The sequence below is a fragment of the Microcebus murinus genome, chromosome 4, assembly GCF_040939455.1.
Source record: "Microcebus murinus isolate Inina chromosome 4, M.murinus_Inina_mat1.0, whole genome shotgun sequence".
NCBI classification, from domain to species: Eukaryota; Metazoa; Chordata; class Mammalia; order Primates; family Cheirogaleidae; genus Microcebus; species Microcebus murinus.
In genome coordinates this window covers 91,100,606-91,125,065 of record NC_134107.1, presented here as the reverse complement: position 1 = coordinate 91,125,065, position 24,460 = coordinate 91,100,606, and the positions used below count along the sequence as shown (strand labels likewise).

At 43.4% G+C, this 24,460-nt stretch overlaps 4 protein-coding genes across 4 annotated transcripts in view; 1 reads left to right on the top strand and 3 right to left on the bottom strand.

The window, feature by feature from the left end:
- The window catches only part of DIXDC1 (DIX domain containing 1), an 85,960-nt gene extending 83,771 nt beyond the window's left edge, over positions 1 to 2,189 (bottom strand). The window contains exons 1-2 of the mRNA XM_012749577.2: positions 2,108 to 2,189; positions 895 to 986 (exon numbers count right to left, since the gene is read on the bottom strand). Of these exons, the coding sequence (XP_012605031.1) occupies positions 895 to 951 (57 nt within the window). The 5' untranslated portion in view covers positions 952 to 986; positions 2,108 to 2,189. The remainder of the gene's footprint in view (positions 1 to 894; positions 987 to 2,107) is intronic.
- A 408-nt stretch (positions 2,190 to 2,597) lies between these two features.
- C4H11orf52 (chromosome 4 C11orf52 homolog) lies at positions 2,598 to 9,087 on the bottom strand. The gene is made up of 4 exons (XM_012749595.3): positions 8,799 to 9,087; positions 4,695 to 4,732; positions 3,811 to 3,872; positions 2,598 to 3,568 (listed from the first exon to the last, which is right to left on the bottom strand). The coding sequence occupies exons 1-4, from the start codon at positions 8,828 to 8,830 to the stop codon at positions 3,320 to 3,322; spliced, it is 381 nt and encodes a 126-aa protein (XP_012605049.1). The 5' UTR covers positions 8,831 to 9,087; the 3' UTR covers positions 2,598 to 3,319.
- Positions 9,088 to 12,150: 3,063 nt separating this feature from the next.
- On the bottom strand, positions 12,151 to 15,197 carry HSPB2 (heat shock protein family B (small) member 2). Its single transcript, XM_012749591.2, has 3 exons — positions 15,025 to 15,197; positions 13,256 to 13,486; positions 12,151 to 12,807 (listed from the first exon to the last, which is right to left on the bottom strand). Exons 2-3 carry the CDS (start codon positions 13,347 to 13,349, stop codon positions 12,350 to 12,352), a joined length of 552 nt encoding a protein of 183 aa, XP_012605045.1. The 5' UTR covers positions 13,350 to 13,486; positions 15,025 to 15,197; the 3' UTR covers positions 12,151 to 12,349.
- On the top strand, positions 14,236 to 17,532 carry CRYAB (crystallin alpha B). Its single transcript, XM_012749592.3, has 3 exons — positions 14,236 to 14,635; positions 15,726 to 15,848; positions 17,185 to 17,532. The coding sequence occupies exons 1-3, from the start codon at positions 14,435 to 14,437 to the stop codon at positions 17,386 to 17,388; spliced, it is 528 nt and encodes a 175-aa protein (XP_012605046.1). The 5' UTR covers positions 14,236 to 14,434; the 3' UTR covers positions 17,389 to 17,532.
- The last annotated feature ends 6,928 nt before the right edge of the window (positions 17,533 to 24,460 follow it).

Below are 24,460 nucleotides of genomic sequence, written 5' to 3'. Positions count from 1 at the left end.
TTTCTGTCTCCCAAATGATGTCTAGCTGCCTTCTGAAGGATGTATACAAAATCTGACACCATGATCCTTCTTTTACAAGGTAACTTATTACTTAAAATGTTCACATTATTTGATGTAGTCTTAAATGAGGAAATAAGTTCATTATATACAATGTGGGGGCAGAGGTGGGGGAAGCTAAAAGTCTAACAATGGAGGTCAAGAAAATTACAGCCATTATAATGTTTACCAAACGTGTACCAACAGTAAAACAAACATTTTAACAATTTCATATTAACAAATGTTAAGTGAAAAAAACAAAGTAAAAAAAATGCACACATAATATGATCTCACATAAAAAATGTACAAATAAAAAAAGACCAGAAGGATATATTCCAAAATATTAATATTAACAGTGGTTGCTTCTGGGCAGGAGAATTATGGGTTTTTTAAACCATAATTTGCAATATTTCTCAAATGCTCTGTAATTAACATTCATTTTGCTATAACAAACTTTAACTCTTATAAACAGTGCATATGTTCTAATTAATTGCTAGAATTTTTCAACCTCTGCCTGATTTTATTTTATTTTTTTTCTTGGAGCCAGTTACAATTCCCCCTTTTCTCTGCTTTTTTTAAAAATTTTTTTTATTTCGGCATATTATGGGGGTACAGATTTTAAGGTTTCAATAAATGCCCTTTCCCCCTGCCTGATTTTATTAATTCCAGAAAAAGATGATGAATCAATGCCCAAGCGAGCTAGAATTTCCACAAAAAGGAGAAGCAAAAGAAGAAAGCAAATATATTACAATTCTGTTCCAGGATCTGAGTCCTCATGGAGAAATCCCTCAGATGTTAACTGTACTGAAATTCCAGTAACGTCATCATACTTCTGTCAACAATATACCAGAAACTTACAGAGGGCTCTGTTGGCAGCAAGGAGTTACAGAATCTCATAACCACTTGGGTTCCCATCTTCAGAGTCCCTAGAAGAGCCAAATCAGGGCCACCTTAAAACAGGAAGAATAAGAAATGTGCAAAATGTACAGGACAGAAAAATAAAAAAATTCTAAAAGCTAAACCAACCTAGCTGGGGTCAGGCTCCTCTCCCAAACCTACCAACTTAAGTAGTATCCGAAATAGGACCCTAGTTAGCAGGAAATTCAGCCTAAGATATTATAAGCACAACAGGGTTATCCTAGTGGTATTGAAAGACCCAGTCACTTAGGTTTTAATAGTAATAAAGTAAAGAACAATGCTTCCCTATCCTTAGTCAAGCAAGGATGCATTTTCCCTCTCCCCTAATCTCATCAGTCAAGAACCACAAGAAGTATTGTGAAGATAATCCGGAGAAATATCAGGAGCTCTGCTTCTGGCACCTACTTCCCTTTATCCGCGGGAATTCAGTTTTAACCCAGAAAGACAGCATTTATAATTTTAAGACAGAAATTTGTATATGGCACTTGAATTTTATAAGGTGCTATCATTTACATCATCTTATTTGACCCTCACAGTAAATAACCCTTGAAATAGAGTTAATTTTCTTACCCTCGGTAATATAGAGAGAATAGGTTAGGGAGTTGCTCCGCCAATTAGAGGTGGAGGCAGTCCTTCCTAACCCACTTCTTCTAAATCTATTTGTAGTAGGCCTGTGCCAGAGAACAGGCCTGGAAAATTGTAAAAATGGTGATGATGGTGGGGTGGCAGCCAACATTTGACTACAAACTATGTACTGTTCCAAGTGCTTTAAATTCTCACAAACACTCTATGAGGTTGATACTATTATCGACTATTTTGTTGTTGTTGTTGTTCTACGATTCCATTTTCAGTACTCTACCCATCTTCGGGGAAACATCCCTTTTAGGGACCAACCGAGAGGCAGTGGCATTTGGGGAGGATAGGGTACAGGTTGAGAAAGGGAAGCACGTTACCCATCCTCTCCAAGCTCTGGAAGTCTGAAGTGGAAACTGCACACTTATCTGCGAGGCTCAGAGCGGGTTTGGACCCGGAAACTTTAGCCCCCTTCTTCCCACCCCATTCCCGCCCCCTCCGCTTGTCCCCAGTTCCGATCTGGACACTCAACCGGTGGTAACAATATTTTTCCAGTTACCCATCACTTTTCAGCACCTACCTCTGATACTATCGGTCCGTCTGGTTCGGCATCTCCGTCCCCAGTCCTTCTGAGCTCGGCCTGCCCCGGCGCCCGCGTTGCCGCTGCATTCCCGCTGCCATGGTGACGAGGAGGACGGCCCCGGGCCCGGCCCGCCTCCAGCCGGCCCTCGCCGGCCTTGACTTCGCCCCCTACCTTCCGCGGTCAGCCGCCTTCCAACCCAGACCCCGCCCCTGCCGTTCCAGCCCCGCCTCCTAACCGCCCAGGCCACACCCCCTGCCGGCATTGACCCCGCCCCTGCATCCCAGGCCTCCCCACGCTGGTCCAGACCCCGCCCAGGTAGCCCCGCCTTCTGCCAGTGGGAACCGGGCCCTGTTAGCCCGAACCACTTCTGTGCGGTGGGGTCGGAAGGCTTCTCTACTTGCTGGGCTTTCGAACCGCCCTTAGGCTGGACAGGACTTGCTGCAGTTACCTACAGCTCAGGCCTCTGCCCCAGAAAACACACCACGCATGTTCCTCAAGCAATTTATTGATCCTAACGGCCCCACACCCTCAAGAACCAACAGTCTCCCCAAGGGAAGTTTCCGGGCCTCTCGGTGCTGTATCAGTGACCAGTGACTGGAAGTCCTTGTAGCCAACGGTTGGAGAACGGCTTCCTCCAAGCCTTAGTCCCTGAGGCATTTGTCTGTTTAGATCTGGAACCTTTGACCCACGGAGCTGCTGAGGAAATTGCCCAAGCCATCCCTGGGGGCTGTGTGCAAAAGCTCACAATGTTTTTCCAGAGCACTTCCCCTTCAGCATTGGAGATTAAGGTGTGTAAAAAGGATACCATTAAATAAAGTCCAACAAGATCAGCCTGCGTGCTTATAGTCACCAGTTCTTCCTGCACTTTCCTAAAGAGCAGGAGCAATGGTGGGCTTAAAGACCTCCCTGCATTCCAGGAAGGAAGAAACTAGAAAAAAAAAAAAAAGACCTCCCTGCACACCTGACCTAACCTCATTTTGTGGAATTCCATCCTCCCATAGCTAACCCAACTACAACTCCAAGCTAATGGTGGCAAGTAAGAAGCCTAAAGGAGAGACTGGGGACAACCACAATTCCAGGGGCTCTGGAGTTCTTTAAACGTACATAAAATATGGCCAATATCCCTGGGTGCCACCCAATTCCCCAAAACAGTAGATTCTCCCCACAGGAGTAGTGGTAAATGATGGACTGGTCCCTCCTCCCCAAGGGTCACACTAGGGTCCCGTTCTTGCTGTCATAGCGAGGTCTGGCCTGGGGGAATCGAAGGGTCGCATACTCTGTAGCATTTTCTAAATGCAGGTGTTTCACTTCGTGGGCAGACCGTGGCTGGGTGCCCCTGCACAGTTGAATGTCTGCGTAATGTAAGCTGCTCTCCTCCAATGGGAGGCCTTGACTCCTCTCTTGTGACTTGTGCTGCTGTAACACTCGCTCATACGTATGTCGTGTTGTTTCATGGCCCTGTAAGGAATGGACAACATTAAGGGAGATTCGTGGCTGGGGTTTGCCCCTCACCTCTAATGCCGGGCCAGTTAGACTGATGTTCCCTCACTTTGCTCCTTTAGGGGGAAGAGGAGGATGGGCAGAACCAGCCAATTCTACAGATGAGTGACAGGTGTCCACATCTGTTCCAGGGCAAGAAGCTGAGTATGGGGATTCCATGTCTGAGCAGCCCCAAAGAGGAGACAGTAGCCTGTCATTACCTTTGTGCCATTCTGCTGCAGCTGTTGCTGCTGTGGCTTCAATGTCCATTTTCCTTGGCTCTCTGAGGGGAAGAAATCCAATTTAAATCCATTCTCTCTTCCCTGTCTCTACTGAGATGACCCTCATCAAATCACTGTTAAACTATTATGGCAGGCTTCCAATTAATCTCCCTGCCTCCATTCTCACTTCTATTCCTACATCCAAACTCCTTAGCAGGATATACAACCTGGCCCTTCCACAGTCTGGACATAATATCTTCTATCTGCATTTTTCGCTTGCCCCTGACATAGTTCAATCAACATATGTTGATAGCCATTATATGCCAGCCTCTGTGCCATGTTCTGGGGGTAGAAGGATAAGCAGGCCGTTTCCTCTGCTTTGGGGAGATTGCAGCCTACTAGGGTAGACAAATAAGTAAACAGACTATTAATGCAACGTGGAAGTGCTCAGCCACACCAATAGGCCACTTTGAGTCAAGTAAATATCTTTTCTCTCTCTCTCTCTCTCTCTCTCTCTCTCTCTCTCTCTCTCTCTCTCTCTCTCTCTCTCTCTCTCTTTCCTGAGCTGATTCCTTTGCCTAAAAACATCATTCCCTCCCTCCTCTGCTGACTTGTGAGCTTGCTGTTATTCATTTGATATCAGTGTCTTCTTTCATTCTCGCACAGCATGAGTGTACATCTATTATAGAACCAGTAGATGATATTACAAGGGAGACAGTACATCAAACAGAATCCTTAGGCTACTGGGTTCAACACCAGTTCTGAACTTATCCCTTCCAAGTCCACTCCTCTTCTCTACTCTTAAACCCTTTCCAAAGATGCCAGTTCTATTGTCTTTTCTTCTCTAATTTGCCTCTCCCAGAGTCCCTCTCCCGCAAAGTTACCTGTTTTCTTTTTCTTCTGGAAAGTTGATGGGCAGCTCCTGAGATAGGAAAAACAGATCATCCATGTGCAAGAGCCCTGGCCTCTATCTTCCCTTTTTCGTCACCTGCTCTGTGGTCTTCTTAACATCCTGGGATGACCCTCCCCCACCTCCCTCTAACAAAGATTCACCCTGAGCCAGGTTTAGCCCCAAAGCATTTGTCCCAGATACCACACCTCTCCCAAATGGATGGTTCTGGAAGGTGGAGTGGTACAACTGACATAACCAAACCCAAAATACAGCCTCAGGCAACCAGGACTACGTGCCAGGGATATAGCTGGCTTGAGGGCTATTCTGAGATTGTCTAGCATGCTAATCCCAGCAGAGGGTAAGGGAAACATGCCAAATAAGGGGATATTCCTGGATCCAGAGACCCTCTTGCTGCTTCTTCAGTGCTTTTTTTTTTTTTCTGGGGTCTTTGCCAACCTGGAACTTTCATTCTGAGAGTCACAGAAGCTGCCACAATCAAGGCTCACTAGTTTAGGGCCCCTCAAAGCCCTTTCCTAACAAGTGACCTCTCTCCCTGTTTCCTTGTCCTTGTTTTTAATTAAAAGGGAAAGTGAGAGATGTTTAACCTTTAAAATCCTTTGGAGAACTTTGTCTGCAGAGCAGGGAGCGCTGAATTTGGTGAGTGACTCAGCTATCCTGCCCACACTGCAGGACATACCTTATATATTCATTTCTGAGCCCTTGGGGTCCCCGCTGGAGCCTGTCTGTCTACGTGATTGTCATCTGTTTGATGCCCAGAGAAACAACACTTGTCTGGGGAAATAAGCTGAATAGTTTGGGGCTTATTCTGGATGCTTTTTCTTGTATATTTCCAACTCTTACCAGAGCCAACCCTATTCGTCTGTTTGACTTCTCCTTTCCCTGGGGAAGTTTCCTTCTTTTGCTTTTATTAAAGAAAGAAAGAAAAACAGGAACTCAGTTCTAAATTATGTTGACTATATTACTGTGGGAAAAAAATCAAAAATTTCCACACACATTTGACAGACGTTTGTGTTTTGGCGTGCTTTTTGGTTTTGCTGCAGCTTGCTGAATTGAGAGCAGTTGAGTCTCCACCCAAACTCAACAGGTAGTTCAGAAGAAAAACTACTGTTTTTCTACTTCCTCTCCTGCCACTTCAGCTCTTGCTTTACATTGCTACTGCTAAACCTTATCCTATTATAGGAACTAGAGAATCTTCTAATTCCTTGCCCCTTGTCTCTACTGTTTTCCTACTTATTTCTATTTAAAGGGATAGGGAAAATATTAATTCTAAAATACATAGACTAGGGCCATCCAATGTTAGTGAACAGAGCCTGTTCCCCAGCTGGATATTGCACAATGCCTAGACATAACCCAAATAGAATATTCAGTTAGATTTATAGGTGACGGGATTTTATTTTTAGATCAGAATTAAGAAAACTAAATGGGCACTCTCCTACAGTGGTAGTAGAAATAAAAATTTGTGTAATCCTTCTAGAATGCAGTTGGCAATAAGTATAAAAAGCCCTAAACATAAATGCATATATCCTCTGATGTAGCAATTCCATATCCTAAGAAATAATTATACATGTCCAAATGTGAATATTCATTGTAGCATTATTTATTATTGCAAAAAATAGGAAATATCCCGAATGTCCAACATTTGGTAACTGACTAAATAAATGACATATCCAATTAATTGAAAACTGTGTAGCCACTTAATAAAGGATATTGGAAGAATACCTAACAGCATGGAAAAATTTACTCTTTATCAACTTGGTAAAAAGATGATAAGATATGTTTTGGGATAAAAACTGTGCATATTTGAAAAAGATATGAAAATACACTAAAATCTTCCTGTCACTTCTGGGTGCTTACATGTTTGGTTCTTATTTTTTGCCCTTTGGTATTTTCCAAATTTTCTACAGTGAATGTTTATTACTTTTGTAATCAGAAAAAACAACAAAGAATATTTTAAAATAAAAATCTCTTCAATGGTCATAATATCTTTAAGTCTCTGAAGATTTACTGAGATAACAAAAAATAGAGGAGAACAATTTTATCTAGTCTTATTCATATTTTTTAAGAAGACAAAATAGATTTTGGTTAGAATGTCTGGCATAGTGTCTCTAGAATAGGCCCCAGAGTCAGATTGATGATATCAGACTAGCTGTGAAGACTTCAGCAAGTTTTTAACCTCTCTGGGCCTCTGTTTTCTTATTAATAAGATGAGGATGATAATAGAATCCAAATCTCATGGTTTTAATCAGTAATCATGGGATTACTGTAAGGATTTTAAAAAAATAGTAAATGTAAGATATTTAGCATGGCTCCTAGCATATAATGAGCATCAGTAAAAGTTGACTGCTAGTGACTATTCCTATCAGAGAACTGACCAGTAATGAAGAAAGAACACAAACACTTGGGACAAAAGGGAGTCGAAGAAACTGTTACATCTCCTTCTTTATAAGCTTTTCTAGATGTTCTATGTCTGTAGAACATCTCAAAGTTTAAAGGGTGCTTTATTTGTTTTTTCAATCCTGACAACATTCTGGGAAACATATTTTTGTTCTCATTTTACATATGAATTCAACTAAGGCCATAGAACTGGTATCTTACTCAAGAAGGTAGGGACCAAATTTCCTTTTATTACTGTCTTCTGTGTCTATCACTATGCCTGATACATAGTATATGTTCAATAAATATCTGTTTAAGAAATGAATGGATAAATGAATTAGTAGTAGGGATAGGCCTTGAATCCAATGTACTGACTCCAAAACCTGTGTGCTTTCCAATGTACCCAATTTGTCTCTCTAAATATAACGATGCTTTATTTATATATAAATAAGACATCCCCAAGATCTGACTCAGGCATGGAATGATGCAGCTAAGAAGGCAGTAGACAAGATAAAGCCAGGTCCAAGAGTTTATGGCAGTGATGAAAATTCTGAGAAAGAATAGTAATAATATGATAGGTAATTTCTTATGAGTTTTTCACATATAGTATACCCTTGCTCTTCAAAGCAAACCTATCATCTAAATAATGGGGGTATATTATCTTTATTTTTACATGCAAAGATACAGAGATATTAAGGGACTTGCCTAAGGTCACATAGCAAATAAGTGTGAAAGGTATATTCAGATATTTCACAGATATTCTCCTTCTTCCTATTTCTGCCCCTTTTTTTTTCTTTTTGAGACACAGTCTCACTTTGTTGCCTAGGCTAGAGTGAGTGCCGTGGCATCAGCCTAGCTCACAGCAACCTCAATCTTCTGGGCTCAAGCGATCCTACTGCCTCAGCCTCCCGCGTAGCTGGGACTACAGGCATGCACCACCATGCTCGGCTAATTTTTTTCTATATATTTTTAGTTGGCCAATTAATTTCTTTCTATTTTTAGTAGAGATGGGATCTGGCTCAGGCTGGTTTCTAACTCCTGACCTCAAGCAATCTGCCCACCTCGGCCTCCCAGAGTGCTAGGATTACGGGCATGAGCCACCACGCCTAGCCTATTTCTGCCCTTTTAAATAAACATTTCTCCCAAGTTCATTTGCTCAGTCTGGGAGGCAGTATTATGTAGTGGTTAAAAGTGTGGGCTCTGAAGTCAGGCAGGCGTGGGTTGGAATCTTGGTTTTCTTGCTTTCTAGCCTGTGTCCCTGGGCAAATTAGTTAACTTCTCTGATCCTCAGCTTCTCAGCTGGATGTAAAATGAGAGAAGGGGTAAGGCTATTTATCTCACAGAAGCGTTGGGAAAATTAAATGAGATTGTGAAGTGTCTGGCACATAGAAAACTCTCGAACGATACAATTATTAGCATCTGGGGGAGGGAAAGAAGAGAAGGACACAGAGATACAATGCCAATTCACCATTCCAGCCCTGCCCTGGCCATTCTCCAGACAACTGGCTTGGCTCCGTTTTCTTGTCTCCTGAAAGGAGTTAAGCATGGACGGAGGTGCTGCTCTGGTGTTGGAACCAGGAGGAACCAGGCAAAAGCAGGTGGCAGTGGGAAGCTGGCAGACAACTGTCGCCAGGCTCCCGATTCTCAGGGCCTCCACGTTCACCAACAGAGATGTTACCCTCTGCCCTTAAGCCCCACTCACCAGCTTCCTCCACAGCAGAACCCGTTCCCCATGGCGCTCTGTCTCAGAGGGAGCCCAGCTGTTTTCCTACAGCAACAGGGTTGTGCATTTCCTGGTTCCCGGTTTAGCTTTCTGTGGCAGCTCCCGGGAGCCTCTGTGAGTGTCAGATTTCAACCTAGCAGGTTGGACTTTGGAAGCCACCTGCTGGAATGATTCCCAGGTGACTTTTGCCAGCCAAAGGGTAGAACAATACATAGGGATTCCAGGTGAGAGGTATCTCACCTACGGGATTTGAAGCTTCTTTTGATGAAGCCATGAACTTGAGTTTCAACCTTCAATAAAAAGAAACCTGAGATAGAAAAAGGCTCTGGGTTTCTTTAGGAAATGTGTCTCCACTACATCACACTATCTTTGAAATATATCCTCTATAATGGACTAGCATCTTACCTTATGTTTGCCCAGCACCACTCAGGTTTAATTGAGTTTCACTTTCAAGGTAATTGGTACCAATTTTTTATTATCCCTGTCCAGAATCTGGGTTTGGTTACTGGAGTCTCTTAGAACCTTAAATTTAGGGAAATGGATTCCTTGCATATTCTCCCTTGCCTTTTGAAATTAATGTGGGCAGATCACTCAACCTTTTACAGCTTAAGTTTCTAAGACTGTGAAATCGAAAAACTGAACATGACATCTAATTCCCTTTTTGGCGTAAAATCAGATGACTCTGATTGGAATGGCCTCAGCGCTTAGCCATTCACTTCCCCATCCCCAGTTCAGAATTACAGAATCTGAACTTACCTCACAACTTACCCCTCAATTCAGCTTCTCCTTCGAATGACCCAAAGTTAGACTCACTCCAACTCACCAGTAAATAGGATGCAGCTGAGCAAATTCAACTATAGGAAATATGGATCCTATGAAAATTTGTGAAATGCATAATCCTTGTCTTCAGTTCTCTCATCCCATCTTTAGTGTCTTCCTCTGATGCTTGTTTATTTGTGTGTCCCTGATGGATGTGTGGGGCTCACTGCTCAGCCCTGCACTCCAGAGTACCCTGGACTTTGAACTCCTCCCCATCATCTTGTGGAAAATGAGGATAAGAGTGACAAACCTTGCAGGATTATGGTGATGATTAAATGAGATATATGTATGTGAAGCTCTGGTCCAGAGCCTGGCGCATGGAAAGCTCTCAGTACATCTTAGCTATTGTTATTATTATTTCTGTTCTGAGGTAATTATCAGATGGCACAAAGCATTTTGTTTTATCTTATGTCCCAATCATTGCGCTATTTCAGGGCCATGCCTCTCCCCTACAAACCATTCTGTACTCTATCATTAACTGTTTCCTTTTTGTCCTGTTACCCACCCACCCCCAAACCAGCTCAAAAGCTATTAGTGATTTCTTCTTGTTATCTGTAGGATAGAGTTCAAACTTCTCAGCCTGGCACCCAAAACCCTTCACAGTCTGGTTTCTTTTTAGCCACATGATCTGTAATTTTTTTAAAAAGCACCTAAAAGATTCTTAGATGACCAGCAACTCCAAAGAAACCAAACCAATAGTGCATTGTGGGAACCCCTTAAGTAGTATTAATAGATGTCTAGAATGATAAACAAAGGTATTGATTATTTCATTGAAGTCTGTACTAGTCAGTCCATGACTGGAATAATAATTTTAGGTCTAGGTGTTGAATTTCAAGTTACATTGCCAAAAGGCAGTATGTTCAAAAGAAAGTTGTCTGCATAATAAGAGAAGTGGAAAGTATAAGATACAGTTAAAAGAACTAGGCATGTTTAGCTGGGAAAGGGAAGCTTTAGGAGGACAGGATAGTTATCTTTAAATATCTGAAGGACTTTTAAGTGAAAGGAGGATTGCATTTGTTTTCTGGACATAACCAGAACCAATGGGAAGAACTCACTGAAATAAAGATTTTGATTCAACAAAAGGAAGAAGTTATAACAGTTATGTCCAAAAAGAAAATGGAGTGGGCTACTTTACAAAATTCTAAGTTCTCTGTCATTCAAAATGCCCCAGAAGAAGGTTCCTGACAACTTTAAAAGCATTTTAATGGGTGGGGATTTGGACTAAATCAGAGGCTCTCAAATTTTTTCTAGCTGAGAAATCCTTCTTTTAAATGAAGCTCAGTTACAAACAGATCAATGTCAAGCTGTTCCAGTTGAAGTGTAGAGAATCGTTTTATTTTTTTCTTATCGATTAGATGTTAAGATTCCTGAGATGTAGAGAATCATTTTATTTTGAGTAGAATCGTTCTATTTTTTTCTTCTCAACTAGATTTTTAAAGTCCTGAAAGTAGACAATCAAACCCATAGTTTTTATAATGTGTGTTTACAGTGTATATTCCCCATGGTGTATTGCTTGGGGTTTGATAAATATTTATTGAGTGAATGAACACTTGAATATATCAATAGTTATTTCTCTGAGGTGTGCTTTCATTTTTAATAGATGGCAATCCTTTAACCAAAGATTGAATTCCTCAAGTGAGGGTTATTATCCTGGTGTCCACAGATCCCTAAGAGGGGTATATGAATGCATCTCAAGAGTTGTGGAACCTATTCAAATTGTATTGCCAAATTTGGGAGCATGTATATTTTTCTGGTAAGCATCTATCTCTCTTGTTGAATTTTCTGATGGATCTGTAACCCTAACAAAGTTAAGAAACAACCACTTTAATGGAAGAATTTTAGGTGTCCACCACAGCCTGGTAAAAAAAATATATTTGGGGGCAGGGAGGTCTTCTGGATGTTCCCCAAATCATACATATGCATGCTGTCTTGACTGCAGAGAGTAATTGAGGGGACAGGCTCTCAGGCTTTCCTGAATGTATCACACCCCCAGAGGATGGGAGGTAATGGGGTTCAGTGAGTATGGTAGTGGCTTCTATGTCTGTGCCCCTGTGTATGCATACTCAGTCCTGCAAAATCAGTGACCATTTCAGTGGACAGGCCTTAGTATGAGGAAACAAAGTATTCACTCCAGGGCTTTAGACAACTCTCTCCAGCCAAAAACCATTTTCCCAACCCCTACCCAAAAAGGGCCAGACAGTCTGGAGACCCTTGTTTTTGTGTCTCTAATCACCAGCTCAGACAGTGCCCTCTGGGCTGTTTGGATGGCATATCCCTTTTCCCTCCCAGGATCACTCTCTCTTTTGTTGCATTGTGAGAAAATTATGGCTAGGAATTTGATCAGGAGCCAGCATCAGCTTCCGGGTGTGATCTCAGCATCCAAGTGCGAGCTCAGGGTGCTGTGACGTTGTGCACATCTAACTGAGGAGCTTTCTGTCTAGCTGGCTGTGACCTCCTCCCTCCCTGCCCATCCCATCCTCCCGGCCACAGAATAGGGAGCAGAACAAACAAGGCCCTGAGACTTGGGTTTATTCACCTCCACCCAAAACTAAACCAAAGGCTATGACACGTCCCTTGGGACCAAACCATACATTGTGGACCATGCCCCCTTCCCTTCCTCCAAGGCTGCTGCTGCCTCTGGAGTGGTGGGCAGCTGCCCATAGCAAAATGGGAGGTAGAAAGGGATTTGCTGGGTGCTGGGTCTGTGGCCATCAAGCCTCAACTCTGGCTGCTGCCTCCTCCTCTTCCTCTGGATCAGGAGGTGGAGGGAGCAGGGAGATGTAGACCTCATTGACCTCTGTGTCCAAATGTCGGCCACCCCGAGGCGCCTCCAGGTTAAGGATGCCATCGTGGGAGAGGGCAGCTCGGACTCGCCAGGGGTCGACATCAGCAGGCAGGACATAGGTGCGGCAGAACTCCCGGGATACGAAGCCATGGCGGTCCAGGCGCTGGGGGTGTCGGGCAGACACCTCCAGCAGGTTGTCCACAGTCCTCACGGTCACCTCATCAGGGGTAAAGTGGCTCACATCCAGAAATGCCTGGAACTTGCCCTCGCTGAGCCTAAGCTCAGAGGCCCCTGCCCTGCTGCCCTCCCCGGCTCGGGCGGCCCGAGGCCGGACATAGTAGCCGTGGTAGAGCGTGGGGGTCAGGATCTCTTCTGGCAGGAGGCCTGAGGGGCAGAGACAAGGCAAGAGGCAGGATGAGGGAGGATGAGGTGGGCCCAGGGTGACAGGAGAGGAGATGGGGAAGCGGGGAGGGGGACACAGCCAGGAGGAGCAGGAGAAGGAAGCCCGGAAGGGGACTGAGAAAGGAAGTGAGATGGTCCAAGAAAAAAGCAAACCACACGGGGACTGGACTGGTAGAGGGGAACAAGAAGGCACACCCCGGCAGGCAAGCTGCAGGTGCCAGAGCGCGGCAGGCTCCGCGTCTGCCCTGAGGTCAGTAGGAAGGGGAAAGAGCCCCGCTTGGAGGGGTTGCGGGGGACTCTCGGGTGGGGGATGGCTCGCCCCAGGATATCAGTTAAGCCCGAAGTGGGGTGGACGCCAGAAATGTTGGGAGGTCAGCCCAGAATTTCAGGAGGTGGGGGGAGAGGCAAGGGGGTGGCGTCTGTGCGGTACCTTCTCCGAAGCGCTGCTCACCCAGGCGGCTCGGGTTGGCAAATTCGTACTCGGTGGTGGCCGGGTGGGCATGTGGCACCGAGCGGCCCGACATGGCTGCAGACGCGGCCGCGGTCCTGGCCGGAGGTGCAGCCCCAAGAGGCGCAGCGGGACCCCTCCAGCTGCCCAGAGAGCCAGGGCTCGGTCGGAGGTGGGGGCGGGGTCTACACCACCCAAAATAGTGCCGAGCCTCTGGGGGGAGGGGCGGGGAGTGGGGGCGCTGAGTGTGAGCGGGGAGGGTGTGACCAGCGCCGCCCGGACCCCCAGTCCCCTCCCTGCACACCCTTCAGCTGTCGCAGGGGGCCTTAGGGACAGCTGCAGGTCCTGGCTGGGGAGCGAGCTGGGCAGGGGAGCTGCTGCCCGAGGTCGAAAGGGAGCCTAGCTGAGACCCTCGCTAACAGTTTGCACATTTCCACACCACCATTTCTCCTCCCAAGTCGCAGGCACGATGCCCCCTACTTCATAAAGCACTCCTGGATTTCATGTTCTGCGAGCCACATAGGATGAAAGATGCAAAACGAACAAACAAACCCTTTCTGTCCTTTTGCGGGGACTAGGGTCTTTCTGCCCAGATTAATGTCAGGGTCCTCTCCTGAACCCCGGTCAACCCAGGGCACCACGAAGATGGCTGCTGCTGACATGTTGACGGTCACTGCTCTCCTCCAGGGACCCACAAACAGTTAATGTCCCTGGGGCCCAGCCTAGGAATATTCCAGTCACTGCCCAGGCCCAAGATAGCTGCTGGCCAGATTTCCGTGGCATGCAAGACTGAAGAGGAGGAAAAAGGGCACACCATCCGCCTGCTTGGGATTCCTGACTCTGTTCCAGCTTCAGAGAACGGGGGTGGGGGTGGGTGCATTGGGTGTGGACAGAAAGCAAGTGAAACAAGACCATGACAAGTCACTGGCCAGCTCAGACGTGTTTGTGTTTCTCTTTTCTTAGCTCAGTGAGTACTGGGTATGTGTCACACTGCCAAATCCCCGATCACAAGTCTCCATGAACCGGCGGTGAGCCGGGATAATAAAACCCCTGACATCACCATTCCAGAAGCTTCACAAGACTGCATATATAAGGGGCTGGCGGTAGCTGCGGCTGAAGGAGCTGACCAGCCAGCTGACCCCCAACACTTACCTAGCCACCATGGACATCGCCATCCACCACCCCTGGATTCGCCGCCCCTTCTTTCCTTTCCACTCCCCCAGCCGCCTCTTTGACCAGTTCTTTGGAGAGCACCTGTTGGAGTCTGATCTCTTCCCGACTTCTACTTCCCTGAGCCCCTTCTACCTTCGGCTGCCCTCATTCCTGCGGGGACCCAGCTGGATTGACACTGGACTGTCAGAGGTGAGTCTCCCCTCTGCCAAGACAGGAGAGTCCTTGCTAGAACTTCCTGGGAACTTCTCCATCTGTTTTCATTTCCTTCTCTACCTAAGGCATTTTAGGCACATGTGTGTCCATAAGTGAAGAAAAATGAGGTTACTAGTGCCTCCCTCCCCCAGTTACCTGTTTCTATTTGATGGTCCTCTGCATCCTATTTATTATATTTTTTCATGTGCTATGACTATGACATCCTCAGTCCCCTAACTTATGAGCAGGATACCCTTTACTGGTTTGGTTCGTAATAATCTGCAGGGAAGGAGCTGCATTCAGACTCCTTTGCTCACCTCTTCTAATATTTCCTACTCCTGATAAATTTTATCATCTCAAGTTTCAGAGCCAGAAGAGAATCCTACCTCATACTGAGCTTGTCATCCCCACTGGGTGGAGCTGGAGACAACAACCACTATTTTCTTCCTTTCTTTTGCCTCTTCTATAATTTCCCGGGTTCCTCAGGGCTGTGATCAGGAACTGGCCTGGGACTAAGCCTTATGAGGAAAGAATATAGATCTGGTCTTGGGACCCCTCTTATCCTAAGAGGGTGGGAGAATGGGGTAAACAGATACGGTTGACAGAAGCTGTCACAGATAACATTCTGATTTAAAAATATTCAAGTATGAGTAAACAGGAGCTGACCAGGCAAGGGCTTTTGGAAGGACAAGCAGGACCAGCATAACATTCCACATTGGGTGGGTGGAAAATATGGCAGCGATCTGAGCAAGAAGAAGGGGCCTTTGTCTCACAGACAAATGACAAAGCCAGGCATTGGGATTAGAGAGGCAGCAGAAGCCATACCCAGACCCATCCTTACAATTGGCCCCCTGGGTGATCTATCTTCTTCTCTTCCCTGTAAATAAAGTTTGGGCCTTGGGTACCACTGTGGTAGCTCCCTTGAACCAAAGAGCCATGCTTCTTCAAAAAGGGATTTTTAGCAGAAAAGAGGAGAATAAATTACCTGGACAGAGAGCAAGTCTGCAGAATGATGAAACTGCACCAGAGTAATAGATATTCCTACCATTTTTCCTCCCACCCCACTCCTTCACCTTGTTAATTCTAGATGCGCGTGGACAAGGACAGGTTCTCTGTCAACCTGGATGTGAAGCACTTCTCCCCAGAGGAACTCAAAGTCAAGGTGCTGGGAGATGTGATTGAAGTGCATGGCAAACATGAAGAGCGCCAGGTACATAGCTTGCTTTTTTCTCTGATCTTTCATTCAGTGCATACTATAATACACAGGTACTATTATCAGCCTCCAAGACTGGCAACATTCCAGTCCCAAGCCATAAGGGTCTGTATCAGGGCTTACAAATCAATAGCTAGAAGATTATATTAGGGATAGACAATAGAACTGTTGTGGTTGTTATTGTTGTTATGGCCAGAGAAGTGGCCTTTGTTGTTTGTCTTGATTTGATTGCCTTAGATGGGATGGATGGGATATTCATTCTATTTAAGCCAGTGTTTTTCAACTTGGCCACATTAGAATCATTGGGAGAATTCTCAAAAATCCCAATGCTCAGGCATACCCCAGAACAATTAAATAAGAATATTTAAGGGCTAGTTCCAGACATCAGAATTTTTTTAAAGTTCCCTAGGTAATTCTAATCTACAGTTAAGGTTGGAGACCACTGATTTAGGCATACTGTTGTCAGACACCTGGTTGCTGTGTCATAATTACATTAACTACATAGACCCTCAAGGCACTTGAGTTTCTGACTTTTCTTTTAGATGTCCAGGAATCCACTTCCCCTCTTTAGCCCATCTTAATGCTGAGCTGCATGATTTGCCCAAGTTTCAGACCCTGTATTCAGCTCTAATACCCTTTAGCCCATGTGGAAATAAGTTAATTGAGAGCCTGTTTGGATAAATGCTTGAGATTCAGCAGGCGTAAGGGTCAACTACTATTTGGGGAATTCTGATGAATGGAACAGCTTCTCATGACTGGGAGAGCTTTACAATTGCTTCTCACCAGTTAGAATAACTCAGAACCTGTGTAGTAGGACAACTAATACAGTGTGTCCTCAGAAATGTCCTTAGGCTGTTTGAGTTTTGCTCATATGATTTAAACTTGGATCTCCCTGGATGAAATCACTTTTTTTTTTAAAGCAGTAGTCCTATTAGTCTAGAACATTCTGGGACAGTCCTGAAGAGTCAGGACAATTTCTGGGCTTCCTTAAGGGACTCAGATCCTCAATGGCAGGATGAGATTCCAAATCCTACAGGCCCAGCCAACATCGATCTAAACTTTTGGGGAATACCCCTAAATGTATCTATGCCTCTGAGTTTGAAAAACGATGAAGATTTGGGCTATTTCACACTTCTCAGACTCTCACTGGTTGGATGACCACCTAGGCAACTTCATCTTAACCCCAAACCTAAAACGAACAGCTATTTACCTTTCCCTCATGTTGCATTGGCATTTGGTCTTCCCTAAAGGGGATGAAGATACTGAGTTCTGGGCAAGTGATATTATTTCCTGTCCTTACCTCTCTGCCTCTTTCCTCATTCTCTTGGATTAGGATGAACATGGTTTCATCTCCAGGGAGTTCCACAGGAAATACCGAGTCCCAGCTGATGTAGACCCTCTGGCCATTACTTCATCCCTGTCATCTGATGGGGTCCTCACTGTGAATGGACCAAGGAAACAGACCCCCGGCTCTGAGCGCACCATTCCCATCACCCGTGAAGAGAAGCCTGCTGTCACCGCAGCCCCCAAGAAGTAGATGCCCTTTCTCTAATTGCATTTTTTAAAACAAGAACATTTCCCCACCAGTGAATGAAAATCTTGTGACTAGTGCTGAAGCTTATTAATGCTAAGGGCAGGCCCAAATTTTCAAGCTAATAAAATATCATTCAGCAACAGATAACTGTCTTGTGTTCGAATATTCAGTATGCTCTTAAATAAATGTACAAATACAGCAGATCCATTTAATCATCACATTGTGATTTAAGGGCCTCCAGGGATTTTAGCATTAGAATAACTGGTTCCACCACTTACTAATGGTATAAATTTGGGCAAGTTACTTAATGTTTCTGGTCTTCAGGTGTTTCATTTATAACATGGAGTACAGAGTTGTTGTAAGAAGTCAATTAAGGGCCGGGTGCGGTGGCTCACGCCTGTAATCCTAGCACTCTGGGAGGCCGAGGCGGGCGGATTGCTCGAGGTCAGGAGTTCGAAACCAGCCTGAGCAAGAGTGAGACTCCCGTCTCTACTATAAATAGAAAGAAATTAATTGGCCAACTAATACATATAGAAAAAATTAGCCGGGCATGGTGGCTCATGCCTGTAGTCCCAGCTACTCGGGAGGCTGAGGCAGTAGGATTGCTTGAGCCCAGGAGTTTGAGGTTGCTATGAGCTAGGCTGATGCCACCACACTCACTCTAGCCTAGGAAACAAAGTGAGACTTTGTCTCAAAAAAAAAAAAAAAAAAGAAGTAAATTAAGGAGAAAAAGTAGGCTAAACGCCTGGCAGAGTTCACGGAATATCAGTTCCTCTCTGTCCTCTTTGATTTTAGTCCTCAATTTCAACAACTGGTACAAATCTGAATGAACTCTGTATAACACCATGTAAAAGGTCTTACTACAGCTCTGAAATTAATTACATCATCAGGGAAGACATGGTGACTCTAATGTTATTTGACTTTTTGTTTGTTTGTTTGACACAGGGTCTCACTCTGTCACCTAGGCTAGAGTGAGGTGGTGTCACCATAGCTCACTGCAGCCTGGAATTCCTGGGCTTAAGGGATCCTCTGCCTCAGCCTCCCAAGTGGCTGGTACTACAGGCATATGCCACCGCGCCTGCATAATTTTTCTATTTTTTGTAGAGACAGGGTCATGCTGTTGCTCAGGTTGGTCTTAAACTCAAGTGATCCTCCTGCCTCAGCCTCCCAAAGTGCTGGGATTACAGGTATGAGCTACCATTCCTGGCATATTTGACATTTTTCTACTGATAAGCAGTGACTTCAGCTGATTCACTAGGGCAATAAATAGGACTCAGGTGACTAGCACCAAACAAGCCTCTGGGGTATAGAATCTAAGTTATTCAGCAAACACTTATTAAACTAAGATTGGAAATATCCAATTCAAAAAAGTTAGGTTTTAGAATTATAGTTAATAACTGATCAATAAGTGATTCTATTATTTAGCTTAAACAAAGCTTAGCTTAATAGTCTACCAAAAAAAATAATAATACCCCCCATTTCACTTCTGTGGGGTGGTTCTGGACAAATTCATTCTAATTTACGGAATGAAAAATTGCCCTGTTGTAGGTTATCTGGTATAAATGTTTAGAGACAACTCTTATTTTTCTTTCAAGGCTTCTGGCTAATTTCTGATTTCTTGTAAAATCTGACTATAAGGTAAAGTGAGATTCTTGCCTTCACAAAGCCTATAGTTTGGGGACTGACCAAACTTTTGAAATATTCTACATGAAACAGTTGCCCAAATTTTTCCTGATGCAGGGGTGTGGAGCTAGGACAATATAAATTGCAAATCTATACAGGTTCAAAATGCTTTCCCTTTGAAAACAGTTCCTTAATAGTCTGGAATGCTGTGATCTAGCCAGAAGTCATTTTTTTCCAACCTTAAAATCAATTTCTGTGACTGTGTAGCACTGTTGGCTACTTAACCAACCACTATTTACCACCCTCAGTCTTGCCAGTAGTACCCCAGATTGACTTAGGTATTCACCATTTTCTTCCTAGCCATATGCTTCAGGGAAGTGAACCCAAGCTCCAGCCACAAATGGTTTACTGTGATTAGTCCAAATCAAGCAGGGAAATTCCCTTCCTCTCTAGTGATTGATCTTGAAAGGTCTATGACTCAATTATGGCAAATGAGACAGGAGAGAAGCCTGCTAGAGATGCTTCTAGAAAAAGTTTTTAAACTATGAAAAGGTTTTGAAAAGGTTCACCAAGAGAAAGAGCGAGAGAGAGAGTGGGAAAGAAATCTTTTTTTTCTTCCTCTGAATGTTGGAGCACGAGAATGTGATTACTGTAGCCATCTTGAAAACATGATCCAGCATCCATGATATGCTGAAGATGAACACAAAGATAATAAGATCCTGAGCTCTTGATGGGTCAATGTATTGCTGAATTGGCCATTCTAGAGCTTCCCAACTTCAGGCTGTCTTATTATAACTTGTTTTTGTTTAATCTATTACATTTTAATTTTTTTTTTTTTTTTGAGACAGAGTCTCACCTGTTGCCCAGACTAGGGTGCAGTGACATGATCATAAATCACTGCAACCTTGAAATCCTGGGCTTAGGCAATCCTCTCGCCTCGGCCTCCCAAGTAGCTGAGACTACATATCTGTGCCACCACACCTCGCTAATGTTTCCTTAATTTTTTGTAGAGACAAGGATCTTGCTATGTTGCTCAGGCTGGTCTTGAACACCTGGCCTAAAGCGATCCTCCTGCCTCAGCCTCCCAAAGCGCTGGGACTTACAGGCGTGAACTACCCTGCCTAGCCTATCTTATTAATACTTTAATTTTTAAAAAAGTTTTTAGAGACAGGGTCTCATGTTGCCCAGGCTGGACTTGAACTCCTGGGCTCAAACAAACCTCCCATATTGCTGGGACTTCAGGCACATGCCACCATGCCTGGCTGTTTAATCTATTTTGACATAGGTTTTCTGTTACTGGTAGGCAAAAACATCTGAACCGATATAGAGGCTGAAGTTAATAGCGTAAAAAACTGAAGAATGCCCTAGAAGTCATGTATCAACTTTAATTGTCTTACCGAATTGCCAGAAAATTTGTCAAGCAATGATTTGATTTTAAATAAACCACAACTTTGACTATTCGATAATGATATTTATGTTTTCAACAAATTTGTTCATAATGTACAGGGTCATGTTTTTGTTTAAAGTTACCATAAATGCCTAAGTTAGACTAGTTCCTTAGTGGTATTCTTTTCTAGATCATACCCTTTGCTATGGCTGTTTACAGCTACAGATTTTAGTATAGGGCTTTTCTAGTCCAGTGTATTTGAGGGCTTTTTTTTTTTTTTTTTAGCTTTATAGGTAGTTTATCCATGATTCTACTTCATTTCCTATATCTGAATTACACTAGACTTTCATTGAGGCAATTCTAACCAGCATTTGTTTTTTAATATTAGCTAACATTTCTTGAGCACTTACTATGTGGTAGACACTGAGCTAAGTGCTTCACTCTTTTTTGTTTATTTATTTTTAAATTTATATTTTGATAGATTTAGTGGTACAAGTGGTTTTTGGTTACAAGGATGAATTGTAGAGTAGTGATACCTGGGTTTTGAGGGTACCCTTCACCTAATTAGTGTACATTGCACCCGATAAGTAGTTTTTCTTCTCTCATTCCCTCCTGTCTCCCCTACTGAATCTCAAATGTCGATTTTACCCTCTGTATGCCCCTGTGTATCTGTAGCTTAGTTCCTACTTATAAGTGAGAATATGCAGTGTTTGGTTTTCCAGTCTTGCATCACTTAGGATAATGGTTCCATCCAAGTTGCTGCAAAAGACATTATTTCATCCTTTTCTATGGCTGAGTAGTATTCTATGGTGTATATGTGCCATATTTTCTTCTTTTTAAAAAAACAAATATTTATTTACTTATTTCAGAGGCAGGGTCTCACTATGTTGCCCCAGCTGGTCTTGAACTCCTGGTCTCAAGCTATTCTCCAGCCTCAGCCTCTGAAAGTACTGGGATTACAGACATGAGCCACTGCACCCAGCCCTATACCACATTTTCTTTATCTACTCCTCAGTTCATGGGCACTTAGGTTGATTCCATACCTTTACAATTGTGAGTTGTGCTGGGAAAAACATGAGTACCAGTGTCTTTTTGATATAATGATTTATTTTCCTCTGGGTAGATTCCTAGTCGTTGGATTGCTAGATCATATGGTAGATCTATTTTTAGTTCTTTGAGAAATCTCCATACTGTTTTCCATAGAGATCATACTAATTTACATTCCCACCAACAGTGTATAAGTGTTCCCCTTTTACTACATCCGTGCCAACATGTATTGTTTTTTGACTTTTTAAAAATGGCCATTCTGACGGGGGTAAGGTGGTATCTCATGGTGTTTTTGTTTTTTTTGGTTTTTTTTGAGACACAGTCTTACTTTGTTGCCCAGGTTAGAGTGTGGCATCAGCCTAGCTCACAGCAACCTCAAACTCCTGGGCTCAAGTGATCCTCTTTCCTCAGCCTGCCAAGTAACTGGATCTACAGGCATGTGCCACTGTGCCTGGCTAATGTTTTATATATACATTTAGTTGTTCAGCTAATTTTTCTCTTTTTTTTGTTTTTGTTTTTTTTTTTTAGTAGAGATGGGTTCTGGCTCTTGCTCAGGCTGGTCTTGAACTCCTGAGCTCAAACGAGCTGCCCACCTTAGCCTCCCAGAGTGCTAGGATTATAGGCGTGAGCCACCATGCCCGGCCTCAATGTGGTTTTAATTTGCATTTCTCTGATAATTAGTGATGTTGAGCATTTTTTTCACATTTGTAGGCCATTTGTGTATCTTCTTTCGAAAAATGTTCATGTCATTTGCTCACTTTTTAATGGGATTATTTGTTTTTTTCTTGCTGACTTGAGTTCCTTACATATTCTGGATATAACATACTAATATGGTATAACATAATATAATAATATCCTTTGTCAGATGTAGAGTTTATGAACATTTTTCCCACTCTTCAGGTTGTCTATCTACTCTGTTGACTATTTCTTTTGCTGTGCAGAAGCATTTTAGTTTAATTAAGTTCTATTTTTTTGTTTGTTTTTGTTGCCCTTGCTTTTGGGGTCTTAGAATTCTTTGCCTAGGCCAATGTCCAGAGGAGTTTTTCCTAGGTTTTCTCCTAGAATTGTTATTGTTTAAGGTCTTACATTTAAGTCTTTGATTCATCTTGAGTCAATTTTTGCATACTATAAGGGAAAGAGATCCAGTTTAGTTCTTCTGCTTGTAGCTATCCAATTTTCCCAGCACCACTTATTGAATAGGGTGCTTTTCCCCAGTGTATGTTTTGCCTGCTTTATCAAAGATCAGTTGTTTGCCATTCTACTAAGTAAAGTATCCCAAGAATGGAAAAATAAGCACCACATGTACTCACCACTGATCACACGTAAGTGCACATATAGGAATAACATTTATCAGGCATCGGGCAGATGGGAGGAGGGAGGAGGGGATGGGTATATACATACATGAGTGCAATGCGCACCATCTGGGGGATGGACATGCTCGAAGCTCTGACGAGGGTTGGGGGAGGAGTGCAAGGGCAACATACATAACCTAAGCATTTGTACCCCCATAATATGCAAAAATAAAACACACACACACACATACACACAAGATCAGTTGTTTGTAGGTACTCAGCTTTATGTATGGGTTCTTTATTCTGTTCCACTGATCTATATGTCAACTTTTATACCTGTGCCATGCTGTTTTGGTTACTATCACCTTGTAGTATAATTTGAAGTTGGGTAACATGGTCCTCTGGATTTCTTTTTGCTTAGAGTTGCTTTGGCCATTAGGGGTTGGTATCTATTTGGATGAGTAGGATGAGAAAGGAGAAGCCAAAATAATTCCTTGGTTTCTGTTTTGACAAGTGTGTGAACTTATTATCTAACATATAACATTAAAAATAAGAAAGAGGCCAGGTGCAGTGGCTCATGCCTATAATCCCAGCACTTTGGAAGGCTGAGGCAAAAGGATCACTTGAGCCCAGGAGTTCAAGGCTGCAGTGAACTGTGACTGTGCACTTCACTCCAGCCTCAGCAACAGAGTGAGAAAGAGTGGTTAAGATACATAAAAGAGGCCGGGCACAATGGCTCACGCCTGTAATCCTAGCACTTTGGGAGGCCGAGGAGGGCAGATTGCTCGAGGTCAGGAGTTCAAAACCAGCCTGAGCAAGAGCAAGACCCCGTCTCTACTATAAATAGAAACAAATTAATTGGCCAACTAATACATAGGAAAAATTAGCCGGGCATGGTGGCGCATGCCTGTAGTCCCAGCTACTCGGGAGGCTGAGGCAGCAGGATTCCTTGAGCCCAGGAGTTTGAGGTTGCTGTGAGCTAGGCTGACGCCATGGCACTCACTCTACCCTGGGCAACAAAGCGAGACTCTGACTCAAAAAAAAAAAAAAGATACATAAAAAAGAGCTATGAAATACACCAAGATACAGAATACACTAGGAGAAAAAATTTTTGAGACAAAAGATTATGAATACAGTTTAGATATGTTGAGTTTGAGAGGTCTTTGGAAATTCAAATGGAGATATTCACTAAATAGTTGGATATTTAAAGCCAGTGTTCTAGAGACACATCTGGGATAGATGTACAGATTTAGAATTTGGAAGCTTATGGGTAGAAGTTAAAGGTATGGGAATGGATAGTATCACCTAGGGTTATCAAAAAGATGGAAAAAAGAGCCAACAAGAGAATAATTGGAAAGGCAAACTTAAGGGATTAGCAGAGAAAGATGAGCTCATAAAAGAGACCTAGAAGTGAATAGAGAGATGGGAGAGATAATGTTTAGCACAATGTTAGAGAAAGCAAGGGAAGACAGTTTCAAGAAGGAAGAGGTGGGTGGTCAAGTGGATTATCAAATACAGAATATAAAAGTTATGGGAGCCAAAGTGTCCATTAGTGTGGAAAGCTTTACTTTCATAGATATCCTTTCAGGAAGGTGGTGGGCCAGAGAGTAAATGAAGGACAGACTTCTTGACAAGATAGAGCTGTGAGTTCATATTTGATACAATCCCTCTGCTCTAAACATATAGCAATGATAGAATTTTTTAAGCAGAAAAGATAAATGGCAAT